At 37.3% G+C, this 25041-nt stretch overlaps 1 protein-coding gene across 1 annotated transcript in view; it reads left to right on the forward strand.

Annotated features, from left to right (window-relative positions):
* The window catches only part of CRPPA (CDP-L-ribitol pyrophosphorylase A), a 319942-nt gene that overhangs the window by 13508 nt on the left and 281393 nt on the right, over nucleotides 1-25041 (forward strand). The window contains exon 3 of the mRNA XM_068550567.1: nucleotides 20153-20302. Coding sequence (XP_068406668.1) covers nucleotides 20153-20302 — 150 coding nt within the window. The remainder of the gene's footprint in view (nucleotides 1-20152; nucleotides 20303-25041) is intronic.

Genomic DNA, 25041 nt, shown 5'->3' on the forward strand with positions numbered 1-25041 from the left:
TGATGTAGTGAAAATTGTGGCTCAGGAACATTAGTGACCACAAAACTTTCTCACGGCTCCAGTGTTTTTTGTGACCTCTTCCTCTTTTCCAGGCTCCTAGATTGTGGAAGAGACAATGTGGCCAGGTGCAAGGGTGATGAGGAGGAATAAAAGAAGAAAGGATTTATAACTTTTAAGAATTTGAGTAAAACTTTACAAGTTTGAAAGTTCTTAGGGAAGACTATATAATTTGGGAAGTTAGAAAGTCTAAGGCATACCATAGTACAAATAAATTATGGCTCTTTGCCTATGTTACCTTTTGGGAAAATAGCACTTACAACTCATTGTGAAAATCAAACATTTGGGTTTTTTGAGTATTCAGAGAATTTCTAAGATTGTGTATGAAGTGATTCTTTTGGTAGTATGTCTGAAAGGCAAAAGATTAATTTGCACCAATTAATATGCTGAGAATATCATTTAACAGGTGACTAATAAAACATGTATAGCAGTTTGGTCATTTTTTGTTAGTTGCATATTTGTCAGAATTGCTTTTAGACTCTAATTTTCTTAAGTTGTTAATCAGAATATAATTTGTAAGGTTTGGTCTCATTATGCCTTCTAAATAAAACAAATTATGTTTTAATTAAATCTGAAACTTTCCAAATACATTGAAAAGCTGGTTTAAAGCAAAATCTTTACAACTAATTTAAGAAAACTTCAGAAATTTGGTGTCTAAGAAATACTGCCTTGTTTTTGATGATGTTAAGGGATAATTTTCATAAGTGTAAAATCATTATTAGTTTTATGCAGTTATAAGGAGCATGTTAAGGAGTTTATTGCCCTCATTAATGAGGGAACCAGACAGATGTTACAATTGAGAGGAGGACAAATTTGTATGGAATAAAGGAATGTTGAAATTAATTCACAAATAGACAAAACTTTTTTTCCCCACGGGACGAGGGGTGCCAGTTGAACCTTCACTGGGCAGAATCTATAGGCAAGTTTATAGGCAAGAATGATTTTCCATTTACTATCAGTTATCTATAATTTATGAGAGTTGTAAAAGAGCTCAAGGGCAATGAAAAGCTGGTTTCTGCTAATCAGGAAGGGTTTGCTCTAAACAATACAGTTTTCAACTGGGGACACTTATTTTGCTTATTCTCATTTCCTTAGAATGTTGAGGATAGTGACCCAGTAGCCTCAGGAAATTCAGGCACTACTTTCTGCCACCTCTCCTACCCTGTTCTAAATTTTAATCCTAAAAACAAAAACACAACTAATTGAGATGTACTACTAGTAGTTGAAGTTCTTGAATTGGTGGGAAGTATTGGCATCGTTTTAACCTCAGGTCAAATTGCAGAAAACTGGTCTGAATTACTTTCTATAAAGAAAGTAGTGAAGATTTTTGCTTAGAGCTACCAGGCAGTTGTTTGCCTGGGATTCCTTTGAACTCATTCTCCTTTGTTATTTTAAATTGTGTTTTATAGACTCTCAACTGATTGTCCTGTTTTCTTACCTCTTAGTTTTCAAACCCTACCCAAAAAGGTCCCTTTCAGATAAATCATTTCCTGAATAAATGAGACACTGTGACAGCCCCCTGGTGAGTATGCAGGCTTAAGATAACGTTGATATTTTAACTTACATTACATTTTGGTTAAAAAATCCAAATTAATGATGATGTACTACTTCAAGAGACTAAGATGCCCCAAAATTAAGGCTGACATTAGGTTGTCTGCATATAGGGGCTCAAAAGTGTTGCCAGGACCCCAGTTCTTTTCTCTGTGTATGCTCCCTTCTTGGGTTCCACAGAGGCAAGATGACTTCAGTAGGGCAGCTTTTATCATTTCTTTTACTTTTGCTTCTCATTTATTTTCTTTTACTTTTATTTCTTATTTCTTTTACTTTTGGTAGGGTTGGTCAGAGTATGAAATTCTAAGTGTACAGTTATTTTTTCCCCAGTACCTTGAAAATATATTATGCCATTGTCTCCTGACTTTAATATACCTTTGAGAAGTCTGCTAACCAGTCTAATTGTATCACTTGAAAGTAATCTGCCTTTTCTGTCTGGTTGCATGTAAGAATTTTTCAGGTTTTGTGCAGTGTCTCTGGTATTTCAATACATGAATCTTTTTTCCCTTGCTTTGGATTTTTTGTCCTTTATGAATTCTATGGTTTTTAAAAATCAATTCTAAAAAATCCTAAGCGATTATCTTATTGAATATTGACCTTGTCCCATTTCCCAACTGACAGCTTTTTTTCTTCTTTATCCATATGCATCTATATATGATAAACCTTATCCTGTCCTCATGTCTCAACTTTAATATTTTCTGCTTGTTCTCATGGACGGGTAATTTCAGTTTTCTATTTCATTCTTCAGTTCTAATCTTTTGCTTAAGGAGTTTTACAATTGTAATAATTATCAATTTCTAGGAGTTCTGTTTGGTCCCTTTCAAATGTGACTGGTCTTTTTCTATTTTGCTTTTCTGTTTTGTCTTTCAGTATTTAAACATTTTATACATTGTAGCTAATAGTAATTCTTGGTAGTTTAATTCTCCAGCTCTTCAATTCTGTTCACTTTTGCTCGTGAGGATTGGTGTCCTCCTTTGCAATTTGGATTGTAAGCCCATGTTTGGCAGGACTCGATCAGCAGGAATCCTCTGGGCATGGGATGAAGGTATGTTTCTGAAACCTGAATTTGTGTTCCCTCTGCCAGGGATCCCAAGGGCTTTTCCAACCTGCAGCAACTTTTGTCAGTTCTCGGGTTGAAGTTTTGTAGATCCTATGGTGGTGTTAAAACAAATTTCAAACACACGTATAAAGTATAGATGATCATTACCACTTCTCAGGGAAGACTACTCCCACCCCCAGCTCACCCTCCTGCCCACCCCGCCCCAACTCCCAAGCCAGGACAGACAATTTTGCTTTGTCTTTCCTCACTGAGGGCACTTTTTTCTAGTCTACTCTTTAAACAAGTATATAGCTTCTCATGGATCTTTGAGGGCTACAGTTCTAACCAACCAAGTAGCACAGGCTCAGGATCTAATTCCTCATTCCTTCTCATTTGTTAAAACTGAAGCCTCTTGTTAACCCAAAGGTCTCTGCCATCTTACTTCCTTGGTTTCTGGCTATCATGTTAGTTCTAGGGAGTTTTCTTGAGAGTCATACTTTTAAAGTTCTTTTTTAAAAAGGCACTTTTCAAAGTTACTTTTAAAAGCTCTTTATGAATTCTTCTGCATTAAAAAAAATTGTAATAGGTTTTTCCAAGGTATGTGATCTGCCATATTGCCAAAATAGGAGTCCTTTACAAGTATGAAGTACTTGTATATTTCTGCATAATTATAAGTCAAGAGATGTAGTTATAAGGACATTGTTATAAGGGATATGTTGGAAGGGTAGAATAAGTTGGAGTACTGAAAAATAAAGATGTAGGGAGAATCCTTTTTAGAAGGACTAATAAGCTATTGCATATATTCTAAGAACTGCCAGTAAAGTCTCATTTTCAGTTCATGCTATCAGTAGAGCAACCTCCTAAATACTTGCTCCTGAGGGAAGACGTTTAGTTTAGTTACTTGCATATGTTTCTTTCCTGAGCTCTCTGTTTTTGCATCTCTAATGATGTTTTATCGTCTCCTCCCTAATCAACTTCTTACAGTAACAGGTTATCTTTATTGCTTCTGCTTCTTCATCTCCAATTTATTGCTCAATGCATTGCAATCAATCTGGCCTCTTTCCCCTCTGACTATTCTGCCTAAAAATCACCTGTAACTTTCCAATTCCCAATTAAATACATTTTAAATCTTTTGTATAACAAGGAGTTTGGCTTTTGTCCCTGGTTCCTTGCAGGGAGAATAAATCCTTGAAATTTGTCAAGGGTCTTCGTTTTTCATGAGCCCATTGGATCTCATTTGAGCTTACGCTAATAAGATGAGATGACTCAGGATAGGGGCTGGTTACCAGCAAGACCAGTGGAGCTTTGAACCAGCTGGATTTTTGGGGTGAGAGGAATGGTGCTGGAGACTGAACTCAGTCACATGCTCAATGGTTTAATTAATCATGCTTACAAAGTGAAATCCCAATAAACTCTGGACACTGAAGCACAGTGAGGAGCTACTTGGTTGGTGAACAACGAGATGCTGAAAACATGCTGCTCCTTGATTGTTTGGGCACCATAGAGGCTCTGTGTTCTGGTCTCCCCCAGATCTCACCCCATGTGTCTCTTCATTTATTTATCTAGTTTGATTTGTATCCTTTGTCATAAATATGTAATGTAAGTAATCATAATCGTATAATCATAATGTGATAAGCATTTTTCCTGAGCTCTGAGTCATTCTAGTGAATTACTGAACTTGAATAGAGGTTGTGGGAACCTCTTGAATTTGGAGTCAGTTGGTCAGAAGTGTCGGTGGCCTGGGGAACCCCGTTTCTCTCTGGTGTCTGAAGTAATGGCAGTCTGGTTATGAACCATGGGTTTATGCTAACTCCAGGTGGCTGACATCAGAATTGAGTTTTAGAGTACACCAGTGTGTATAGAATGCCTTAAATTTGATAGTGTTAACTAGCTCTTCCTTGGAACTCTTGCCCCTACCTTGGCTTCTGTGACTTTATTCATTCTTCTTACTTTTTTGACCACTCAGTTTTCAGATACTTCTTCCCATCCTTTAAATAAGGTTCCTTTAACTTTTATTACCACCAAACAAAGTATTTCTGAGCAATCTAAATCATGCCCACAATACTTAATATTGTTTAAATCTACATACAATAAAACGCACTTTTGGGGAATGTACAATCTGAGTGTTTACACCTGTAAAGATTCTTGTAATCACCACCACAGGTAGGACACAGAACTGTTCTAACACTGAAGAATTTCCTCCTGTTGCCCTTAGTATTCAGATCCTTGTTCCTCTAACCCCTGTCAACCACTGATGTGTTCTCTGTTCCTGTATTTTTGTCTTTTCCAGAATCCATAAATTGAATCATACAACATGTAACTTTTTAAGACTATTATTTCACTGGGTACAACACATTTGTATGCACCTATTTTAACTCCCAGTGACACACTGTCCCAAATCTCTCTCATTCTCAGGCTTCTCACTTCTGAATTCCAGACCTGCTGTGTTCAACTTCCAGCTAGATAGAACCACTTAAATTTGCCTTTTTCAGTGTCTCTGGAATCATGTGCAGATTGGAATTCATTAATCCTCCCTGATATCTTTCCTTGAATTTCATCCATAAGTAAGAGGGAGCCACTGATTTTTGAGGAGGGAATAATAAGACTTGAATTCTACAAAGATGACTGTCTGCCTTGTTTGGTAGGTTGACTAAAGGGAGAGTTTCAGGGAAGTGAAATTTGTTTGGGATCTACAGTAATGGTGCAGCTGAGTGATGATGAATCCTATTTAAGCCAAATGAAATGGAGAGGGAAGTAGATTGTACTAAAATGTTCAGGACACTGGACTGCCTGGACTTGACTAACGTTGTGATATATGAGCCATAGGAAATAAGGGACTTGTATCTTGTGTGCTTTTCATTTTTCTGTTCCCTGAGATAGTCCTCATCTCTTCTCTCTAAATCCCTGTGTTCCTGCCCTCCCCACCCTTGCCTTCAAGTTTCTGTGAAATTAGGGTTTAGGCACTGACTTTTTGCTTGCCACATCTTTGCAGACCTATTTATGGAAATGGCATTTGCCTAAGGATTATGACGGCCTGGGACCTTTTCTGCACTGGTTCATGATTTATCTTATCTTTTCTCATAAAACAAGGTCTCCTATACTTCCTGTATTGGATTTTTGCAATATGTAAAACAGGGACTTTTTTTTTTTTTAAAGTAGATGAATTGTAGCTCCTAAATTCTTTTTTTTTAAAATTAATTTATTTTTAAAATTTATTTATGGCTGTGTTGGGTCTTCGTTTCTGTGCAAGGGCTTTCTCTAGTTGTGGCAAGGGGGGGCCACTCTTCATCGCGGTGCGCGGGCCTCTCACTATCGCGGCCTCTCTTGTTGCGGAGCACAGGCTCCAGACGTGCAGGCTCAGTAATTGTGGCTCACAGGCCCAGTTGTTCCGCGGCATGTGGGATCTTCCCAGACCAGGGCTCGAACCCGTGTCCCCTGCATTAGCAGGCAGATTCTCAACCACTGCGCCACCAGGGAAGCCCCAAAACAGGGACTTTTTGTATCTGAAAGCAGGCTCCAGGACTTTGTTTCTTCCTATATTTGAGTATCAACCTGGCACAAGGTTTCTCAACGTTGGCACGATAGACCTTTTGGGTAAGATAATTGTTTATTCTTGTGGGGGGGGGGGTGCTATCCCATGTGCTATAGCATAGTTAGCAGCATTAGTTTTTGTTGGAAAATTGTTAATCTGAAGAGAAACAGTGGAATTTATATAATGAGAAATTTTGACATGGGGTGTGTGTGGGATCTCTTAGGACTGTGCAGCATGACTATTTAACAATGATGAACAACACTTTGGAAATTCTGCTGAAGTTAATGTGTATGTATGCATCAAGAATATACTTTCACTACCCAGTTTTATAACTTTATGCAATGTATTCTGGACTGTTTTTTTATTTTTTATTTTTAAATTTTTATTTCATATTGGACTATAGTTGATTTACAATGTTGTGTTAGTTTCAGGTGTATAGCAAAGTGATTCAGTTATACGTATACATATATCTGTTTTTCAGATTCTTTTCCCATATAGGTTATTACAGAGTAGTGAGTAGAGTTCCCTATGCTATACAGTAGGTCCTTGTTGATTATCTATTTTATATACAATAGTGTGTATATGTTAATCCCAACCTCATAATTTATCCCTCCCCCTGCCTACTTTTCCCCTTTGGTAACCATAAGTTTGTTTTCTGTTTCTGTTTTGTAAATAAGCTCATTTGTATCATTTTTTTAGATTCCACATATAAGTGATATCACATATTTGTCTTTCTCTGTCTGACTTCGCTTAGTATGATAATCTCTAGGTCCGTCCATGTTGCTGCAAATGGCATTATTTCATTCTTTTTTATGGCTGAGTAATATTCCATTGTATATGTGTACCACATCTTCTTTATCCATTCATCTGTCAATGGACATTTAAGTTGCTTCCATGTCTTCACTATTGTAAATAGTGCTGCAAAGAACGCTGGGGTGCGTGTATCTTTTCGAATTATGGTTTTCTCCGGATATATGCCCAGGAGTGGGATTGCTGGATTATATGGTAGCTCTGTTTTTGTTTTTTAAGGAACCTCTACACTGTTCTCCGTAGTGGTACAACCATAGGTGTGTGGGTTTATTTCTGGGCTTTCTATCCTGTTCCATTGATCTATTATTTCTGTTTTTGTGCCAGTACCATAGTGTTGTGATTATTGTAGCTTTATAGTTTAGTCTGAAGTAGCTAATTCCTCCAGCTCTGTCCTTCTTTCTCATGATTGCTTTGGCTATTCAGAGTCTTTTGTGTTTCCATACAAATTTTAAGATTTTTTTGTTCTAGATCTGCAAAAAATCCCATTGGTAATTTGATAGGGATTGCATTGAATCTGTAGATTGCTTTGAGTAGCATAGTAATTTTGACAACATTGATTCTTCCAATCCAAGAACATGGCATATCTTTCCATCTCTTTGTGATATCTTTGATTTCTTTCATCAGTATCTTACAGTTTTCAGAGTGAGCTCATCAATGAATTCAGTAAAGTTTCAGGATACAAAATTAATACACAGAAATCTATTGCATTTCTATACACTAACAACGAAAGATCAGAAAGAGAAATTAAGGAAACAATTCCATTTACCACTGCATCAAAAAGAATAAAATACCTAGGAATGGATTGCTTTAAAATAGAGATGAAAAAATCACTTAACAGATATTTGACTCTGTATTTGGAAATTTGACATAAAGTAGAATTGACCATGGCTAGTAATCACTTGATCTCTGGGTGGTTGTGATCATGATGATCCACACTGAAGGTCAGAGTTCAGTCCTGGGTGGGGGTCAGGTAATAAGCTCTCCTGGGCCAAGTGGATCCTTTATTATCTACTCAAGAGAAAGTTTGGTATTGATTTAAGTCCTATGTCTGAAGAATGAGTGAGTTCTGGAAGAAAACAGTGAGTTCTGATTATTTCTTGGGAAATGTTGACAAAGGTTTAAATTAAGACCAGGGCAGGTGGTGAACTACTTATTCCCTGACTGCCATGGTCTGAGGTGAAACTTGATCTGTTTCTGATGCTAGAGAAGCTGCTATGTGAAAGGCTTTTGTTTTGCTTGATTACCTGAAACTATCTGCCCTTGCAAATCTGTTCAATTAATTACTTTAAAATGAAGTTTGAAAGGGTAGATTAAGGAAAGATGAGTATACCTAGGAATTAAAGTTTAGTACATATCCAAGTTTATCTCTGATCATATTAGGTTTCAGATAAATGGTATTACTCTAATTCTCCAGAATTAAAGTTTAGTGTACAGCGGGGACTCCTTATGCCTTTGTGCTGCATATTCAGGTTTAGGGATAGTTTGTAGTGATAGCACAGTTTGGACAGGTTTTTCTAAAACCTATATTTCTATACTGAATAAACTATAGATTCTTTCCTCATAAAAGGAGATGGGAAGTATTCTACTATAAAAATGTGAAATAGTCAAAATCTCATAATTGGCAATGATTAGCTTTGAAGATGTTATTCTGTAAACATTTATTAAGTAGTCTCTGAATAAAGATAACTCAGCTAACTGAAATTGTAATTACCTAGTCAGAGGATTTCTGTTGTAGAGTGTCATAATTAGCTTGAATGCAGATGCCTGAGGAGGGATGCATGTTAGTACCTGCTGTGTTGATGGATGATAAGCATTGTTCAATTTTGCTTTTAAAAGTAAACAGGAGAGGTGGAGTTCTTTATTCGTATTGTATGATTTGTATCTATGACGTTTTCCATGCATTGATATGTGGAAATATTTGATAGATTAGCCTGAGAGGCACATAATCACTGTGGTGCTGAGCTGTTAAGCTTCCAATCAGAGCTCATTATGCTAATTCCCATGGAAACAGTGTGTTTGATAACTTGGGAATTACATTTTATAAGACAAACTTCTCAGATAGCTGTATTTTAGAGGCAACTCACTTTGTCCATACTTGGACAGCAGAGGTATTTTCACTTGTGACTCTTTTTTTCGGCTTTTTGTGTAGTGAGACTTAGGAAGCTGGTCTTAGGTGGCTTAGGAAGCCACCTTGTGCTTTCAATTGTCTTTATGTTGTGTTACTTTCCAACTGATGTTTTAGCTTCCATAGGAAAGAACCTACTAATTTCTGCAATATACTAATCCTACCATAGTGACATCTCAAAAATGAATGCTCTCTGCTCTTGAAGTTAGTTTTCAATAATCAAAATGAGGGTCCATAAATATACATCTTAGAAATTCTCTTTTTAAAAATACCAAAAACAGGCAGAGAACTTCGGACACTTGCAGATCTACCACATGGTATAATAAATAGAACATTACTGGTCACTGTGAAACTGTCCCTGCCTTGATCTTGTTTACTCCTCCCAGATGGATAAACATTATTTTGAACTTTGTTTACTTGCCCTTTTCTTCAGTTTTGTAGCGTGTATCCCTAAAGAACATACTTGTTAGATTTTATTTTTTTGTTGAGGTATAATTCACACGTTCATATGATTTTTAACTGTTTTGTATATATATTTTTTGCCCAGTGTATTGGAGGAGATGTATTCACATTAATCTGTGTATCTATAATGCATTCATGATCACTGCTTCATATGTCACAATTTATCTGTTTACAGTTAGTGGACATTTATTTTTAGTTTATGCTAATATGAACATTGCTAGCATGAACAGTGCTACTCATGTCTTCTGGTGCACATGTGCAAGGATTTCTCTAGTCAAGATGTGTGCATGTTACCAGCCTTACCAGATGATGCTGAATTATTTTCTAAATTTGTATCAATTTACAGTCACCAATAGTGTATTAACAACAGTTTGTTGTCCCACATTCTCACCATCACTTGACACTGTTAGACTTATTTTTTTCTAATCCAGATAGTGGAAAGTGCTTTCTCTTTGTGGTTTAAATTGGCATCTTATAAGTAGGTTGGGTATCCTTCATATATTTATGGGCTTTATGTGTTCTCATTGAATTGCACATGTAAATCTTTTGCCCCCATTTCTAGTTCTCAAATAACCACTGGTTTGTTGGGGTTATTCTGGAAACGAATACTTTGCAAAGTATATGCTTTGTAACTATTATCTCCCTTTTAAAAATTTCTTTTTAAAATACTGTTTTGTGATGAACAAGCATTTTTATTTCAATATAGCCAAAATTACTAATGTCTTTATGGCTCTTGATTTGTGTGGGATCTGAGAGAGTGAATATGGGTGCCTTGGGTTCAGATTGTGGCAGTAGAAACAATGAAAAGTGGGCAGATTTGGGATATTTTGAAGCTGATGTTTTGCTGATGGATTCGATAGGAAATATGAGAGGAGGAGAAATCAATGACCTTCAATGTTTTTGGTAAGAACGACTAAAAGAATAGAGTAGACGTTTATGTAGACGGGAACACCTGTAGAGGAGCCAGTTAGGGGGGTGTGGTATGGGTGAAACCAGAACTTGGATTTTTATAGTCCGTTTGTGTGTTTTGATCTGAATGGAGATGTTAAATAGGTATTTGGATGTACAACTCCAGATTTAAGGAGAAATATCTGGGCTGGATTTATAGATTTGCAAAGTCTTGTATAAGATAGTATTTGAAACTATGGGACTTGAAGAGGTCACCTATGGAATGAATGTAGCTAGGGAAGTCTGAGGTCTGAGTTCTGGAAGTGCTTTCCGTTTAGAAGGAGGATATAAGGATCTAGGATTTAAAGTGTGAGAAGATGAGAGTTTGCTTGGTGATAATGGTTTCTGAAAACCAAGTGAACAAATGTCCTCAAGAAGATAAAGAGCTATCCATTGGATTTAGCAATGTGAGGGTCATTGTGAGCTTGAAAAATTTATTTTGTGGAGTTGTGGAGATAAAATCCTAATAAAAGTAGACTACAGAGCACATGGGAGGAAAGAAAAATTACAGATAAGGAATAGTATAGTATGGACAATTGTTTGAAAGAGTCTTATTTTAAACTGGTACTAGCTGGCAGATGTATGATCAATGGAAGACTGATTTAATGATGGGAGATGTCACAAAATGCATGTACTCTAATAGAGACAATTCAGTAAAAGAATACAAAATTGAGGCAGGACAGAAGACTATTGCTATAGAGACCTACATGAGAAGGAATGGATGCCAGTAAGTATGTGGAGATGTTGGATCTTAGAAAAGAGGTAGGAAATTTTTTGTAGTTCTTAGAATGTTTTGCACTTACTGAATATATTTAAATATATTGCACTTTTGTTAAATATATTCCTAAGTATTCTTTTTGAAGTTACTATAAATGAATTACTTTTGGATTGTTCCTTGCAAATGTATAGAAATACAGTTAACTTTTGTATACTAATCTTGTCCTCTGCATTCTTGCTAAACTAGTTTATTAGTTCTAATAGTATTTTAAGTGGATTCATTAGAATTATCTATGTATAAGATTGTGTCATCTGCAAGTGAAGACAGTTTACTTTTCTTGGATGCCTTTATTAGATGTTCCTGCATAACTGCCCTGATGAGAACTTCCAGTACTTTTATTAAAAGTGGCAACAGTGGACATCCTTGTTCCTGATGTTGAAGGGAAAACATTAAAAGCCATCACACCATTAAGTATGATGTCAGCTGTGGATTTTTTTGTAGATGCCCTTGATCAGATTGAGCAAGTTCTCTTCTGTTAGTTTGTTGCATGCTTTTTTCATGAAGTGTTGGATATTGTCAGATACTTTTTCTGAGTCTATTGAGATGTTCATGTGTTTTTGTTCTTTATTAATATGGTGTATTACATTGATTTTTTTTTTTTTGGTATGTTAAATTAATTTTGCATTCTTGGGATAAATCCCACTTGGTCATGGTGCACAATACTACTTACAAGTTGCCAAATTTGGTTTGTTATCTTGAAGAATTTTGTGTTTATATTTTGCAGGAGTATTGATCTGTAGTTTGGTTTTTTGTGATGTCTCTGGTTTTGGTAATATTGGTCTTAAAGAGTGAGTTGGGAACTGTTCCCTCCTATTTTTTTTGAAGTAGTGTGAGGAACTGGTATTGAAAAAAATACTTTCATTATAATTAACCAGTGAAGCCATCTGGGGCTGGGCTTTTCTTCGTGGGAAATTAAAAAATGCCTAATTTTCTTAAAGGTCTCTTCAGATTTTCTATCTTTGAATTAGTTTTGGTTGTGTCTTTCTAGAAAAATGTAATTTTATCTGTTACCTAATTTGTTAAAATACGCTTGCAATTTTCTTACTCCTTATTTCTATAAGGTTAGTGGAAATGTCACCACTTTTATTCCTGATATTACTTATTTGAGTCTTATAAACCTTTAGCTAAACTAGAAAAAAACTGTTTAATCTTTTTCAAAGAACCAACTTTTGATTTTGGTTTTTCTCTATTCTATTTTCTGCTCTTATGTTTATTATTATGCCTGCATTAGCTTAAGTGTTTCTCTTTTTTCAGTATCTTGAGGTGGAAGGTTAGGGTTTTGATTTTGAAAATGTCCTTTTCTTTTTTTTTATAGCTACTTTATTTATTTATTTATTTATTTTTAGCTGTGTTGAGTCTTCGTTTCGTGCGAGGGCTTTCTCTAGTTGCGGCAAGCGGGGCCCACTCTTCATCGCGGTGCGCGGGCCTCTCACTATCGCGGCCCCTCCCTTTGCGGGGCACAGGCTTCAGACGCGCAGGCTCAGTAATTGTGGCTCATGGGCCCAGTTGCTCCGCGGCATGTGGGATTTTCCCAGACCAGGGCTTGAACCCGTGTCCCCTGCATTGGCAGGCAGATTCTCAACCACTGCGCCACCAGGGAAGCCCCGAAAATGTCCTTTTATATATGCACAATTACAGCTATAAATCTTTCTTAGGACTGCTTTAACTGCATTCTCAAGTTACTTTACATTGTGTATGTTACTGATCTCAAAGTATCATTTCCATAGTGATTTCTTCTTGGATTCATTTAGTAGTGTGTTGTTCAATTGCTATGTTTTTGTTTGTTTGTTTTTTGCATTTTTAAATTTATTTTTGGCTGCATTTTGGGTCTTCATTGCTGTGCATGCGCTCTTGTTGTGGCAAGCGGGGGCTACTCAGCTGCGGTGTGCGGGGTTTCTCATTGTGGTGGCCTCTCTTGTTGTGGAGCACGGGCTCTAGGTGCGTGGGCTTCAGTAGTTGTGGCTTGTGGGCTCAGTAACTGTGGCTCGCAGGCTGTAGAGCGCAGGCTCAGTAGTTGTGGCGCACGGGCTTAGTTGCCCCGAGGCATGTGGGATCCTCCCAGACCAGGGCTGGAACCCGTGTCCCTTGCATTGGTAGGTGGTTTCTTAACCACTGCACCACCAGGGAAGCCCAATTGCTGTGTTCTTAATTCTCACATTTCTTTTTGTTTCTCTAAAACATTTTTTGAGGTATAATTGACATACAACATACTGGATTCAGGTGTACAACATGTTTCAACATTTGTGTACATTGAGAAATTACCACAATAAGTCTGTATCTGTCACCATACATAGTTACAGAATTTCTTCTGAAGAGACTTAAGATCTATTCTCTCAGCACCTTTCAAATATGCAATGTAGTATTAACTATATTACATCCCCATGACGTATTTCATAACTGGAAGTTTGTACCTTTTAACTTCCTTTACACATTTTACCCCCGTCCCCCATCAAGCTGTTCTCTGTATCTATGAGCTATTTCTGTCGTTTTGTTTTGTTTAGGTTCCACATAAGTGGGATCATACAGTATATGTCTTTCTGATTAATTTCACTTAGCATAATGCCCTTGAGGTCTTCACATGTTCTGAAGATGGCCATTTAGGTTTCTATGTCTTGGCTATTGTAAATAATGCTGCAATGAATATGGGGGTGGGTATCTTTGAGTTCGTGTTTTTGTTTGCTTCAGATAAATAACCAGAAGTAGAATCTCTGCATCATTTTGTAGCTCTATCTTTAACTTTCTGAGGAACCTCCATACTGTTATCCATAGTGGCTGCACCACTGTTTTCTAATTTGACTCTTAAGATCAGAGAACATAGTATGACTTTAATCCTTTAAAATTTATTGTGTCTTGTTTTATGGCCAGACATATGGTCTGATCTGGAGAATTCTCCATGTATACTTGAGGAGAACATAGACTTTTGTTGGTGGAGTATTCAATAGATATGTTAGATATTGTTGGTTTATAGTGCTTTTCAAGTCTTATTTCCATGGTCATCTTCTGCCTAGTTGTTCTACTCCTTATTGAAAGTGGGGTGTTGATATCTCCAACTGCTGGATTATTTCTCCTTTAAATCCTACCAATTTTTGCTCCATGTACTTGGGGTTCTGTTAGATAAATTTTTATATCTTGTTGAATTGACCTTTCTTAAATTATAAGATGGCTTTATCTTTAACATTTTTGGATTTTTTCTGATATAGCTACTCCAGCTTTCTTACAGGTTGCTGTTAGCTTGATATATATCCTTTTTCATCCTTCTGTATTCAGTATATTTGGATCTTTGAGTCTCAAATGTGTGTCTCCTGTAGACAGCATACAGTTGGGTTTTTAATCCAATTTGACAGTGTGACTTTGGATTGTTTAATCCGCTGAAAATTAATGTCATTGATATACATTGGCCAGTTTACTTTCTGTTTCATGTGTGTCTCTTTTCTCATTACTGCTTACTTTCGTATCAAATGAATATTTTCTATGGAACATTAATTTGTTTATTTTCTCACTTTAACTTTTTATTTTCTTAGTGGCTACTCTAGGGCTTAGAGTATACATCTTAACATAATTCAGATATATGCTAACTAAAATCTAGGGAGGTACAGAAATGTTACTCTTAAATAGGTCTATTCCCTTTTCTGCCTTTTTGTGCTATTAGTGTTAGGTGCATGTATGTTAGAAACCCAATAATCCATTGTTGTTATCACTTCATCTTATTTTACACCAGTTATAGAAGCTGAGAAGAAAGGTGAGCTGTATTTATAAGGAATGTCATATTAACTTTCTTGTTTTCCATTTTCAGTTTTCATTTGTTACTGTAGATTCAAGTTATCATCTGTTAGTTTCTTCCTGTGATACACCTTTACTCATCTTTTCCTTGTCACAACATGCTGTTTTTGTCAAATATATATTTCAGTATTATAGGTTGATCAATTAACTTATATATTTATTTTATACAATTCCTTTTTAAACCTCTTAACATAAGAAAGGAGAAAAAGGCGTTTATAACTGTTTTTTATTATTTTTTAAATGATTGGTGCTCTTTTTTAATGTGGATTTGAATTATCGTCTAGGGTTGCTTTCTTTGTGCTTAAAGATTATCAGTGTTCATAGGGTGAATCAGCTAGCCACAAATTCTAATTGTTTGCTCAGAATCTTTATTTTGATCTGATCTTTGTAAATGCTCATTTTGCTGGACTTAAACTTTAACAGGTTTTTATTTTGAGCAGTTACCATATCACCCACTTGCCTTCTGGCTTCCATTGTTTCTGATTAGAATCAGTTGTTAATCTTATTGGTGTTCCCTTGTTAATGATAAAACATTTTTCTTTGGCTGCTTTCAAGTTTTTTTCCTGTGATTTTAGCTTTCGCATTTTTACTACGATGTGTCTGGATATGAATTTCTTTGTGTGTATTCTGTTTTGAGGATACTGAGCTCCTCGAGTGTGCAGATTGCTTTTCTTGGGAAATTTTCAGTCATAAGTTTTTGAATATTTTTTCTGCTCCTTTCTTGCCTTCATTTTCCCTCTGGTACTCCTATTACAAAAATGTCTGTAATGATGTCCTACGTTTCTCTGTGAATCTGTTCATTTTTCTTCGTGTAATCTATTGATCTGACTTTAAGTTCAGTTATTCTCCTGTTCAAATCTATTGTTGAGCCCCTCTAGTGAATTTTTCATTTTAGTTATTTCACAATTCTAAAATTGCTACTCAGTTTTTAAAAATATGTATTCCTAATATTGATAATACTAATGGTCATCATACTTTATGTCTTTATGCATGATATCCTTTTGTTCTTTGAACATATTTATAATACCTGATTTGAAGTCTTACCTGATAAGTGTGACACTTGGGCCCTCTCACAGGCAGTTTCTGTTGCCTGCTTTTTTTTTTTTTTTTTTTCTTTGTATAGATCACACCTTCCTGTTTGGATGCATGTCTTTCCGTTTTTTTGTTGTTGAAAAATGCATATTTTAGATAATGTATTTTGTCAGTTCCAAGTACCTCCCCAAGACTTATTATTTTCTTGGCTACTAAAATAGACCAGCAAAGTCACAGTCTTATTCCTGTACAGGGCAAAACCTCTGAAGTCACTTCAGAGGGTGCAGTTCTAGACAAGTGTTCAGTCACCACGGAATGACAGTTGTTTTAGCAGGGTTCTCTTCATCTGTATTTCCCCGATCTCTGTTATACTGTCTGCCTCTGACACCCAACTGGTAAGCTCCATTCATTGCCTGCTGACTGCTCTTTTTTTGGAACAGTGCCAAATACATAAAATACCCTATAGATTGATCCAAGTAAATTCTGGTCCCTTAGCAGGGGTAGTTTGTAAAGCCGGTATTGGAGGTTTGCTCTGATTCTGGGGGTGGGTGGGTGGTTCTTGTTAGCTGTCTCTTGGTCTGGTTGTCTCTGGTAAACTAGTTTCCCTATGGTTCAGCTTGTTGCTCTCATGAAGCTCTCACCTTCCTCTTAATTGCTTACCATGATCTCCGTTTCTTTTGAGAGTGTGCTTACCCTTAAACTTCCTCACACTTCCAATTAAGCAAGTTCCCTTGGGGAGAGCTTAGTAGCTGTCTCTTCTTAGAGCCTGTCTTTCTCCCTGTGAAAAGTCACCATGCCACTGCTTTGGAGCTATAGGTGGGCATGTTGTTTGAGTGACACCACTACTTCGTGAGCAGGGTGCTGCCTGGAGGCATTAGACTCATCTTCTTTTTGCCTCTCCTGGCACAGAACCTCTGCCCTGTGTTTGACTGGGCCAAGCGTGATCAGGGCCCCAGTATTCTCTACCTACCATGCCTGGGGTGGGTCTTCCACTCTATTGGGTGGAGGCTATGTGGGTGAAGGGAGTCTACAACCTCTTGGCCATACTTGCTGGTAACTGAGCCTTTGTGACATGGAGTTGAGTGGGATGGGAAATGCTGGCACTCTGCCCCTCCCACTGGGAGCTGGTGGGAGAGGGAACCCTTTCTTTCTGGCCATACCTACTCTGAGTGGAACTTAAGTCACATTGAGCAGGGTGTTGTGGAATGAAGGAAAAAAACAGATGACAGTTCCAGTACCACAGACTGTTCTTTCCAAGGTTTAAGAGATATTCTTAAATGTTAATTTGTTGAATGCCCTTAGGACAATTTTCAAAGGCTTTAAATGGTTGTTTTTTAAAAATGCTTTTCTCTAGTTGCAGAGAGTCTGCACAGCTCTTCATGGAGACATTTTGTATGTCTCATGTTCTTTTAAATTTTTATGTCATTGTCTGGCATAGAATTAACTGTACATAGTTAATTAACTATAAGTAATAGAACTATATTTTTTTCCTTAAAAAACACTATGGCGTGTGTGCATGTGTATTCCTTTCCTGTCTTCTAACCTCTGCTGATGAGTACTAGGCTTGACAAGTTGGGCTTGCTCTTTTTTTTTTTTTAATTGGAGTATAGTTGATTTACAGTGTTGTGTTAGTTTCAGGTGTGCAGCAAAGTGAATCAGTTACACATATACATATATCCACTCTTTTTTAGATTCTTTTCCCATATCGGCCATTACAGAGTATTGAGTAGAGTTCCCTGTGCTCTACAGTAGGTCCTTACTAGTTATCTATTTTATATACAGTAGTGTGTATATGTTAATCCCAACCTCCCAATTTATCCCTCCCCTGCTTACCCCCTGGTAACCATAGGTTTGTTTTCTACATCTGTAACTCTATTTCTGTTTTGTAGGTAAGTTCATTTGTACCCTTATTTTTAGATTCCACATATAAGTGATACCGTCTGATATTTGTCTTTCTCTGTCTAACTTACTTCACTCAGTATGACAATCTCTAGGTCCATCCATGTTGCTGCAAGTGGCATTATTTCATTCTTTTTTTATGGCTGAGTAATATTCCATTGTATATATGTGCCACATCTTCTTTATCCATTCCTCTGTTGCTGGACATTTAGGTTGCTTCCATGTCCTGGCTGTTGTAAATAGTGCTACAGTGAACATTGGGGTGCATGTATCTTTTTGAATTATCGTTTTCTCTGGTTATATGCCCAGGAGTGGGATTGCTGGATCACCTAATCTATGACAAAGGAGGCAAGGATATACAATGGAGAAAAGACAGCCTCTTCAATAAGTGGTGCTGGGAAAACTGGACAGCTACATGTAAAAGAATGAAATTTGAACACTCTGTAACACCATACACAAAAATAAATTCAAAATGGATTGAAGACCTAAATGTAAGGCCAGCAATTGTAAAACTCTTTGAGGAAAACATAGGCAGAACACTCTATGACATAAATCACAGCAAGATCCTTTTTGACCCACCTCCTAGAGAAATGGAAATAAAAACAAAAATAAACAAATGGGACCTAATGAAATTCAAAAGCTTTTGCACAGCAAAGGAAACCGTAAACAAGACGAAAAGACAACCCTCAAAATGGGAGAAAATATTTGCAAATGAAGCAACTGACAAAGGATTAATCTCCAAAATATACAACTCATGCAGCTCAATATCAAAAAAACAAATAGACATTTCTCCAAAGAAGACATATAGATGGCCAAAAGGCACATGAAAAGATGCTTAACATCACTAATCATGAGAGAAATGCAAATCAAAACTATAATGAGGTATCACCTCACACTGGTCAGAATGGCCATCATCAAAAAATCAACAAACAAATGCTGGAGAGGGTGCAGAGAAAAGGGAACCCTCCTGCACTGTTGGTGGGAATGTAAACTGGTACAGCCACTATGGAGAACAGTATGAGAGTTCCGTAGAAAACTAAAAATAGAACTACCATATGGACCTGCTTTTTATCTACCTTTCACCTACTTGGACTTTACTCCTTTCCTATCACCCCTGGCTGTCTCTTCACTTTTGCTGTTATGCCTAGGCTCCAAATCTCTGCTTGAGTTACTGGAAATGGCGACACAATTTGTGCAGTCTACTTGGCTCTCACATTAGCTTTGACTTTCAACCAGTCCCTTGGCTTTTGTAAACTAGTTTATGGACTGTCCTTCTCAGATGTTGGTCTCCTTGAGACCAAATTTGTTCTTAGGTTTTTAATGTTATATGCTGCAATTACATGAAAGATAGGATATTTTATAGTCAGTATAAGACAGCTGGGTTAAGGCCTACCCTAGGAAGTTTATTTTAAGGCTACTTCACCAAGGTAGCTGTCTGGTAATGACCTTCAAGACTGTATTACAGTGAAACTTATTAAAGGTAAAGGGAAAAGCTGTCAGATAAGGTGTCTTTTTAAAGTTTAGATGCATCTATTAATGAGACAGAGCTTTCATAAGAGCAATTGAAATTAATGGATATTTGCCTCAGGGAACGTTGCATTGATGCTATGTTTGAAGGGAGCTGTTTTTTTGCAGGAATTAGAGCAAGACATATATTCATTGTCACTTGGCTGGTGGCTGAGCTCATTTTGGGGATCTTAGGGAATATGTCTTGTTCCTTAATGATGTAATGTGTAGATTAAATATTTGAAGGCACACTAACAAGTAAATATTCATGTATAATCCGTTTCAGTTCTTTGACAATAGTCTCCTTCTTCCCATCTTCAGGGAATACTCAATTGTATCTTAGCATCCTTTTTTAGTATTTGACTTCAATGGCCTGTGATGAAGAGGATTTTGGATCCATAATGAAAAATTATTTCTATCTCTAATAAATGGAACTCTAATGGTATGAGATTGGTTTTTGACTGGAAATGATTTGATTTAGGAACGAAATTAAGACTTGTTTAAATATGTTCTTGAGGTAGCTTGTTGAAGGTGTAAGATCCGTTTCAAAACAAAGATACAGAGTTCAGAATTTGACTTTCAGATATTTTCTAAGTGAAATAAATGTGTCATTTGCCTCTGTTTATCCTTTAGGCTGCAGGAGCAATCCGACCTCTTGTATCTACTGTCATCAGTCCATCTGCAGATGGCTGCTTAGACCACTCGCTGGAACGTGCGAGACACAGGGCAAGTGAAATGCCACAGGCCTTTCTATTTGATGTGATCTATGAAGCATATCAGCAGGTAAGAATCTTGGCTTTTTGACAATCTGCTGTGTTGAGGGTCTCTAAGAACCATCCCCATATTTGGAGATTAGCTAGAAGAACTCATGGAACTGAGTACATAGTTGGACTCAAGGCTAAAATTGATTAGAGTGAAGTTGGATGATAAGAGAAAAAGACCCAGGCAGAGTCTGGAGGAATCCATGTGTAATCTTCCTCATGATCTGTCTCCTTCAGTGTCGCACAAAGTACACCTTCCGTCCAGCAATGAAAAGGCAGCAGCTTGGGTGTGATGTTTCTTTTCAGGGAAGCCCATTAGAGATTTGATGTCTAAGGTATTGTGTTGGTCACATAGATACCCTCTGCCTTGCACATAAACTTGGGATTCCCAGGAGAAAAGCCGGTGTTCAACATAAACCATATTGTTTATGTGAACATCTAGGCATAGTGAGCCACTCTTATCAGTTAACTGTTCACTGGAAACACTCAAAGAGCCAAGTTCCCAGACACTGACCGAGGGCCCACCTGGTGAGCAGGTCTACTGCTCAGGCCTGCAATCTCAGGCCTAATGTAGAAAACATTTTGCACAGCTGTATAGATATTTTGTTAAAATTTTAAAGGTAAGTGATTTCAAAATATCAAATCATTCATGTTTAGATTATACTGGATTGTCTTTGTTTTCATGTTTTGGAAACATTTTTGTACCTGTAAATTTTACTGCTATTCATTTCTGTGTTTATTTATTAAACAGTTATTAAATATCAGGTATTATGCTTGTCAGAAACTTCCCAATGAAATAAGATCACTTACAACAACTAAGGCAATGCTTGGCTGATGTTAGACAATCAGTAAATAGAGATAGATGGACTTTAAAGAATATGAGATAATGGTAGTATAAATATTGACATTTTATAATAAAAGAATACCACATTTTGAATTGAAAGTTAATCACAATGAATCAATCTTGACTATCAATTACTGTTTTAAATATTGAGAATGTAAATCGTAATCAGTTTTCATGGTATGAATAGTCGTCAGTGGTTTGTTTTGTTTTCTTAAAATTCGTTATACAGAAATTTACCTGTATTTGGTCATTAATCAAATATTAACCTATCTATAAAAAGCCTGACTCTTGCTAAGTATTTCTAATTTTTTAAGATTAATGAAAGAATTTTTTCATCTTTATATAAGCATTTACATTAAGAAGAATAAATATGATAGCTCTATTTTAGAAAATTTAATACTACCTTATGATCCTCACATTAGAGTAGCATGTTTCAACAGTTTTTGGTAGAGAACTAAGCCCTAATGCACTGAGGCAATAGTTCTCAAATTATGGTTCCCAGACGAGCAGCATAAGCATGTTTTGGAACTTGTTAAAATGCAAATTCTGTGCCTCCACCTCAGACTTAGTTACTTAGAAACTCTGGGAATAGGGCCCACCCATTTGTGTTTTAACAAGCAAGCTGGCCACGTGATCCTGACACTGAATTTTGTGAACCAGTACCCTAAGATATCTGTTGTATGTGATAAATTCTCTTCTGTTGCATTCTTGGGAGAATGAGAACGTAGTCACACAAAAATAACTGTTCTGTGGTTCATATGAGGAATTCTCAAGCCATTTTGGAGGTTTTGATACAATTTCTTATGAAAATTATTTTTGATCGTAAAGGCGTTCATAAGGAAATTTGTATAAAATATTTCTCTCATCTATATGATTTGTGTATATATATGTTTGCTTTTAACGAATAGAGAAGAGTAAGATAGGACAGAGTTCCAAGGGTGGGAAGTTGTTCTCTATAGAGCGGTCAGAAGTACTCTGTGAAAAGGTAAAGTTTAAACCAACATCAGGAAGTAAGTGAGGCGATAAGTCATGCAGGTAACTGACAGAATATTATTTTACGTACAGGACGCAGAATCTAAGAAGGTGAGCGAGGCTGGAAGAGAATGACATCATGGGGGAAGTAGGAGGTGTTCCTGGGTCCGGTATCTTGTTGAGCCTTAAAGTCAATGTTATGGGCTTTAGATTTTACCCTGAATGAGAAGGGAAGACTTTGGATGGTGCTGTGTGAAACCTCACCTCTATGGGGTCACCTGTCAGTTGTGGGGATGGTACCTTACAGAAGGTAAGGGAAGAAGTAAGCTATAGTGATGATCAAGGCAAAGATGATGACAATTAGGGCAATTTGGATAGTAGAGTATTTGGTGTGAAGTGTTGGTTCTGAATATATTTAAAAATAAAATGAGGATAAGCCAATTGGTCACGTATGGGTTATCAGAATGGGAAGAATCATGGGTCCAAGAATTTGCTCTGAATAACTAGAATGCAGTTGCCCCTTTTTTTTTCTCTTTTATTAATTTTTGTTGGAGTATAGTTGCTTTAAAATGTTGTGTTTCGAATCATCGACAGGAAGACACTGGAACTCACCAAAAAAGATATCCCACATCCAAAGACAAAGGAGAAGCCACAATGAGATGGTAGGAGGGGCGCAATCAGAGTAAAATCAAATCCCATAACTGCTGGGTGGGTGACTCACAGACTGGCGAACACTTATACCACAGAAGTCTACCCACTGGAGTGAAGGTTCTGAGCCCCATGTCAGGCTTCCCAACCTGGGGGTCTGGCAATGGGAGGAGGAGTTCATAGAGAATCAGACTTTGAAGCCTAGTGGGAATTGATTGAAGGACCCTGACAGGACTGGGGGAAAGAGAGACTCCACTCTTGGAGGGCGCACACAAAAGAGTGTGCACATCGGGACCCAGGGGAAGGAACAGTGACCCCGGGGGAGACTGAACCAGACCTACCTGCTAGTGTTGGAGGGTCTCCTGCAGAGGCGGGGGGTGGCTCTGTTTCACCGTGGGACAAGGACACTGGCAGCAGAAGTTCTGGGAAGTACTCCTTGGCGTGAGCCCTCCCAGAGTCTGTCATTAGCCCCACCAAAGAGCCCAGGTAGGCTCCAGTGTTGGGTTGCCTCAGGCAAAACAACCAACAGGGAGGGAACCCAGCCCCACCCATCAACAGTCAAGTGGATTAAAGTTTTACTGAGCTCTGACCACCACAGCAACAGTCAGCTCTACCCACCACCAGAACCTCCCATCAAGCCTCTTAGATAGCCTCATCCACCAGAGGGCAGCCAGCAGAAGCAAGAAAAACTACAATCCTGCAGCCTGTGGAACAAAAACCACATTCACAGAAAGATAGGCAAGATGAAAAGGCAGAGGGCTATGTACCAGATGAAGGAACAAGATAAAACCCCAGAAAAACAACTAAATGAAGTGGAGATAGGCAACCTTCCAGAAAAAGAATTCAGAATAATGATAGTGAAGATGATCCAGGACCTCAGAATAAGAATGGAGGCAAAGATCGAGAAGATGCAAGAAATGTTTAAGAAAGACCTAGAAGAATTAAAAACCAAACAAACAGAGATGAACAATACAATAACTGAAATGAAAACTACACTAGAAGGAATCAATAACAGAATAACTGAGGCAGAAGAACGGATAAGTGACCTGGAAGACAGAATGGTGGAATTCACTCCTGCGGAACAGAATAAAGAAAAAAGAATGAAAAGAAATGAAGACAGCCTAAGAGACCTCTGGGACAACATTAAATGCAACAACATTTGCATTATAGGGGTCCCAGAAGGCAAAGAGAGAGAGAAAGGACCAGAGAAAATATCTGAAGAGATTATAGTTGAAAACTTCCCTAACATGGGAAAGGAAATAGCCACCCAAGTCCAGGAAGCGCAGAGAGTCCCATACAGGATAAACCCAAGGAGAAACACGCCGAGACACATAGTAATCAAAGTGGCAAAAATTAAAGACAAAGAAAAATTATTGAAAGCAGCAAGGGAAAAATGAAAAATAACATACAAGGGAACCCCCATAAGGTTAACAGCTGATTTCTCAGCTGAAACACTACAAGCCAGAAGGGAGTGGCATGATATACTTAAAGTGATGAAAAGGAAGAATCTACAACCAAGATTACTCTACCCGTCAAGGATCTCATTTAGATTTGATGGAGAAATCAAAAGCTTTACAGACAAGCAAAAGCTAAGAGAATTCAGCATCCCCAAACCAGCCCTACAACAAATGCTAAAGGAACTTCTCTAAGTGGGAAACACAAGAGAAGAAAAGGACCTACAAAAACAAACCCAAAACAATTAAGAAAATAGTCATAGGAACATACATATCGATAATTACCTTAAACGTGAATGGATTAAATGCTCCAACCAAAAGACACAGGCTTGCTGAATGGATACAAAAACAAGACCCATCTATATGCTGTCTACAAGAGACCCACTTCAGACATAGGGACACATACAGACTGAAAGTGAGGGGATGGAAAAAGATATTCCATGCAAATGGAAATCAAAAGAAAGCTGGAGTAGCTATACTCATAGCAGATAAAATAGACTTTAAAATAAAGAATGTTACAAGAGACCAAGGAAGGACACTACATAATGATCAAGGGATCAATCCAAGAAGAAGATATAACAATTATAAATATATATGCACCCAACATAGGAGCACCTCAATACATAAGGCAACTGCTAACAGCTATAAAAGAGGAAATCGACAGTAACACAACAATAGTGGGGGACTTTAACACCTCACTTACACCAATGGACAGATCATCCAAAATGAAAATAAATAAGGAAACAGAACCTTTCAATGACACAATAGACCAGATAGATTTGATTGATATTTATAGGACATTCCATCCAAAAACAGCAGATTACACTTTCTTCTCAAGTGTGC

The sequence above is a fragment of the Eschrichtius robustus genome, chromosome 8 (assembly GCF_028021215.1).
Source record: "Eschrichtius robustus isolate mEscRob2 chromosome 8, mEscRob2.pri, whole genome shotgun sequence".
Taxonomy (NCBI): Eukaryota; Metazoa; Chordata; class Mammalia; order Artiodactyla; family Eschrichtiidae; genus Eschrichtius; species Eschrichtius robustus.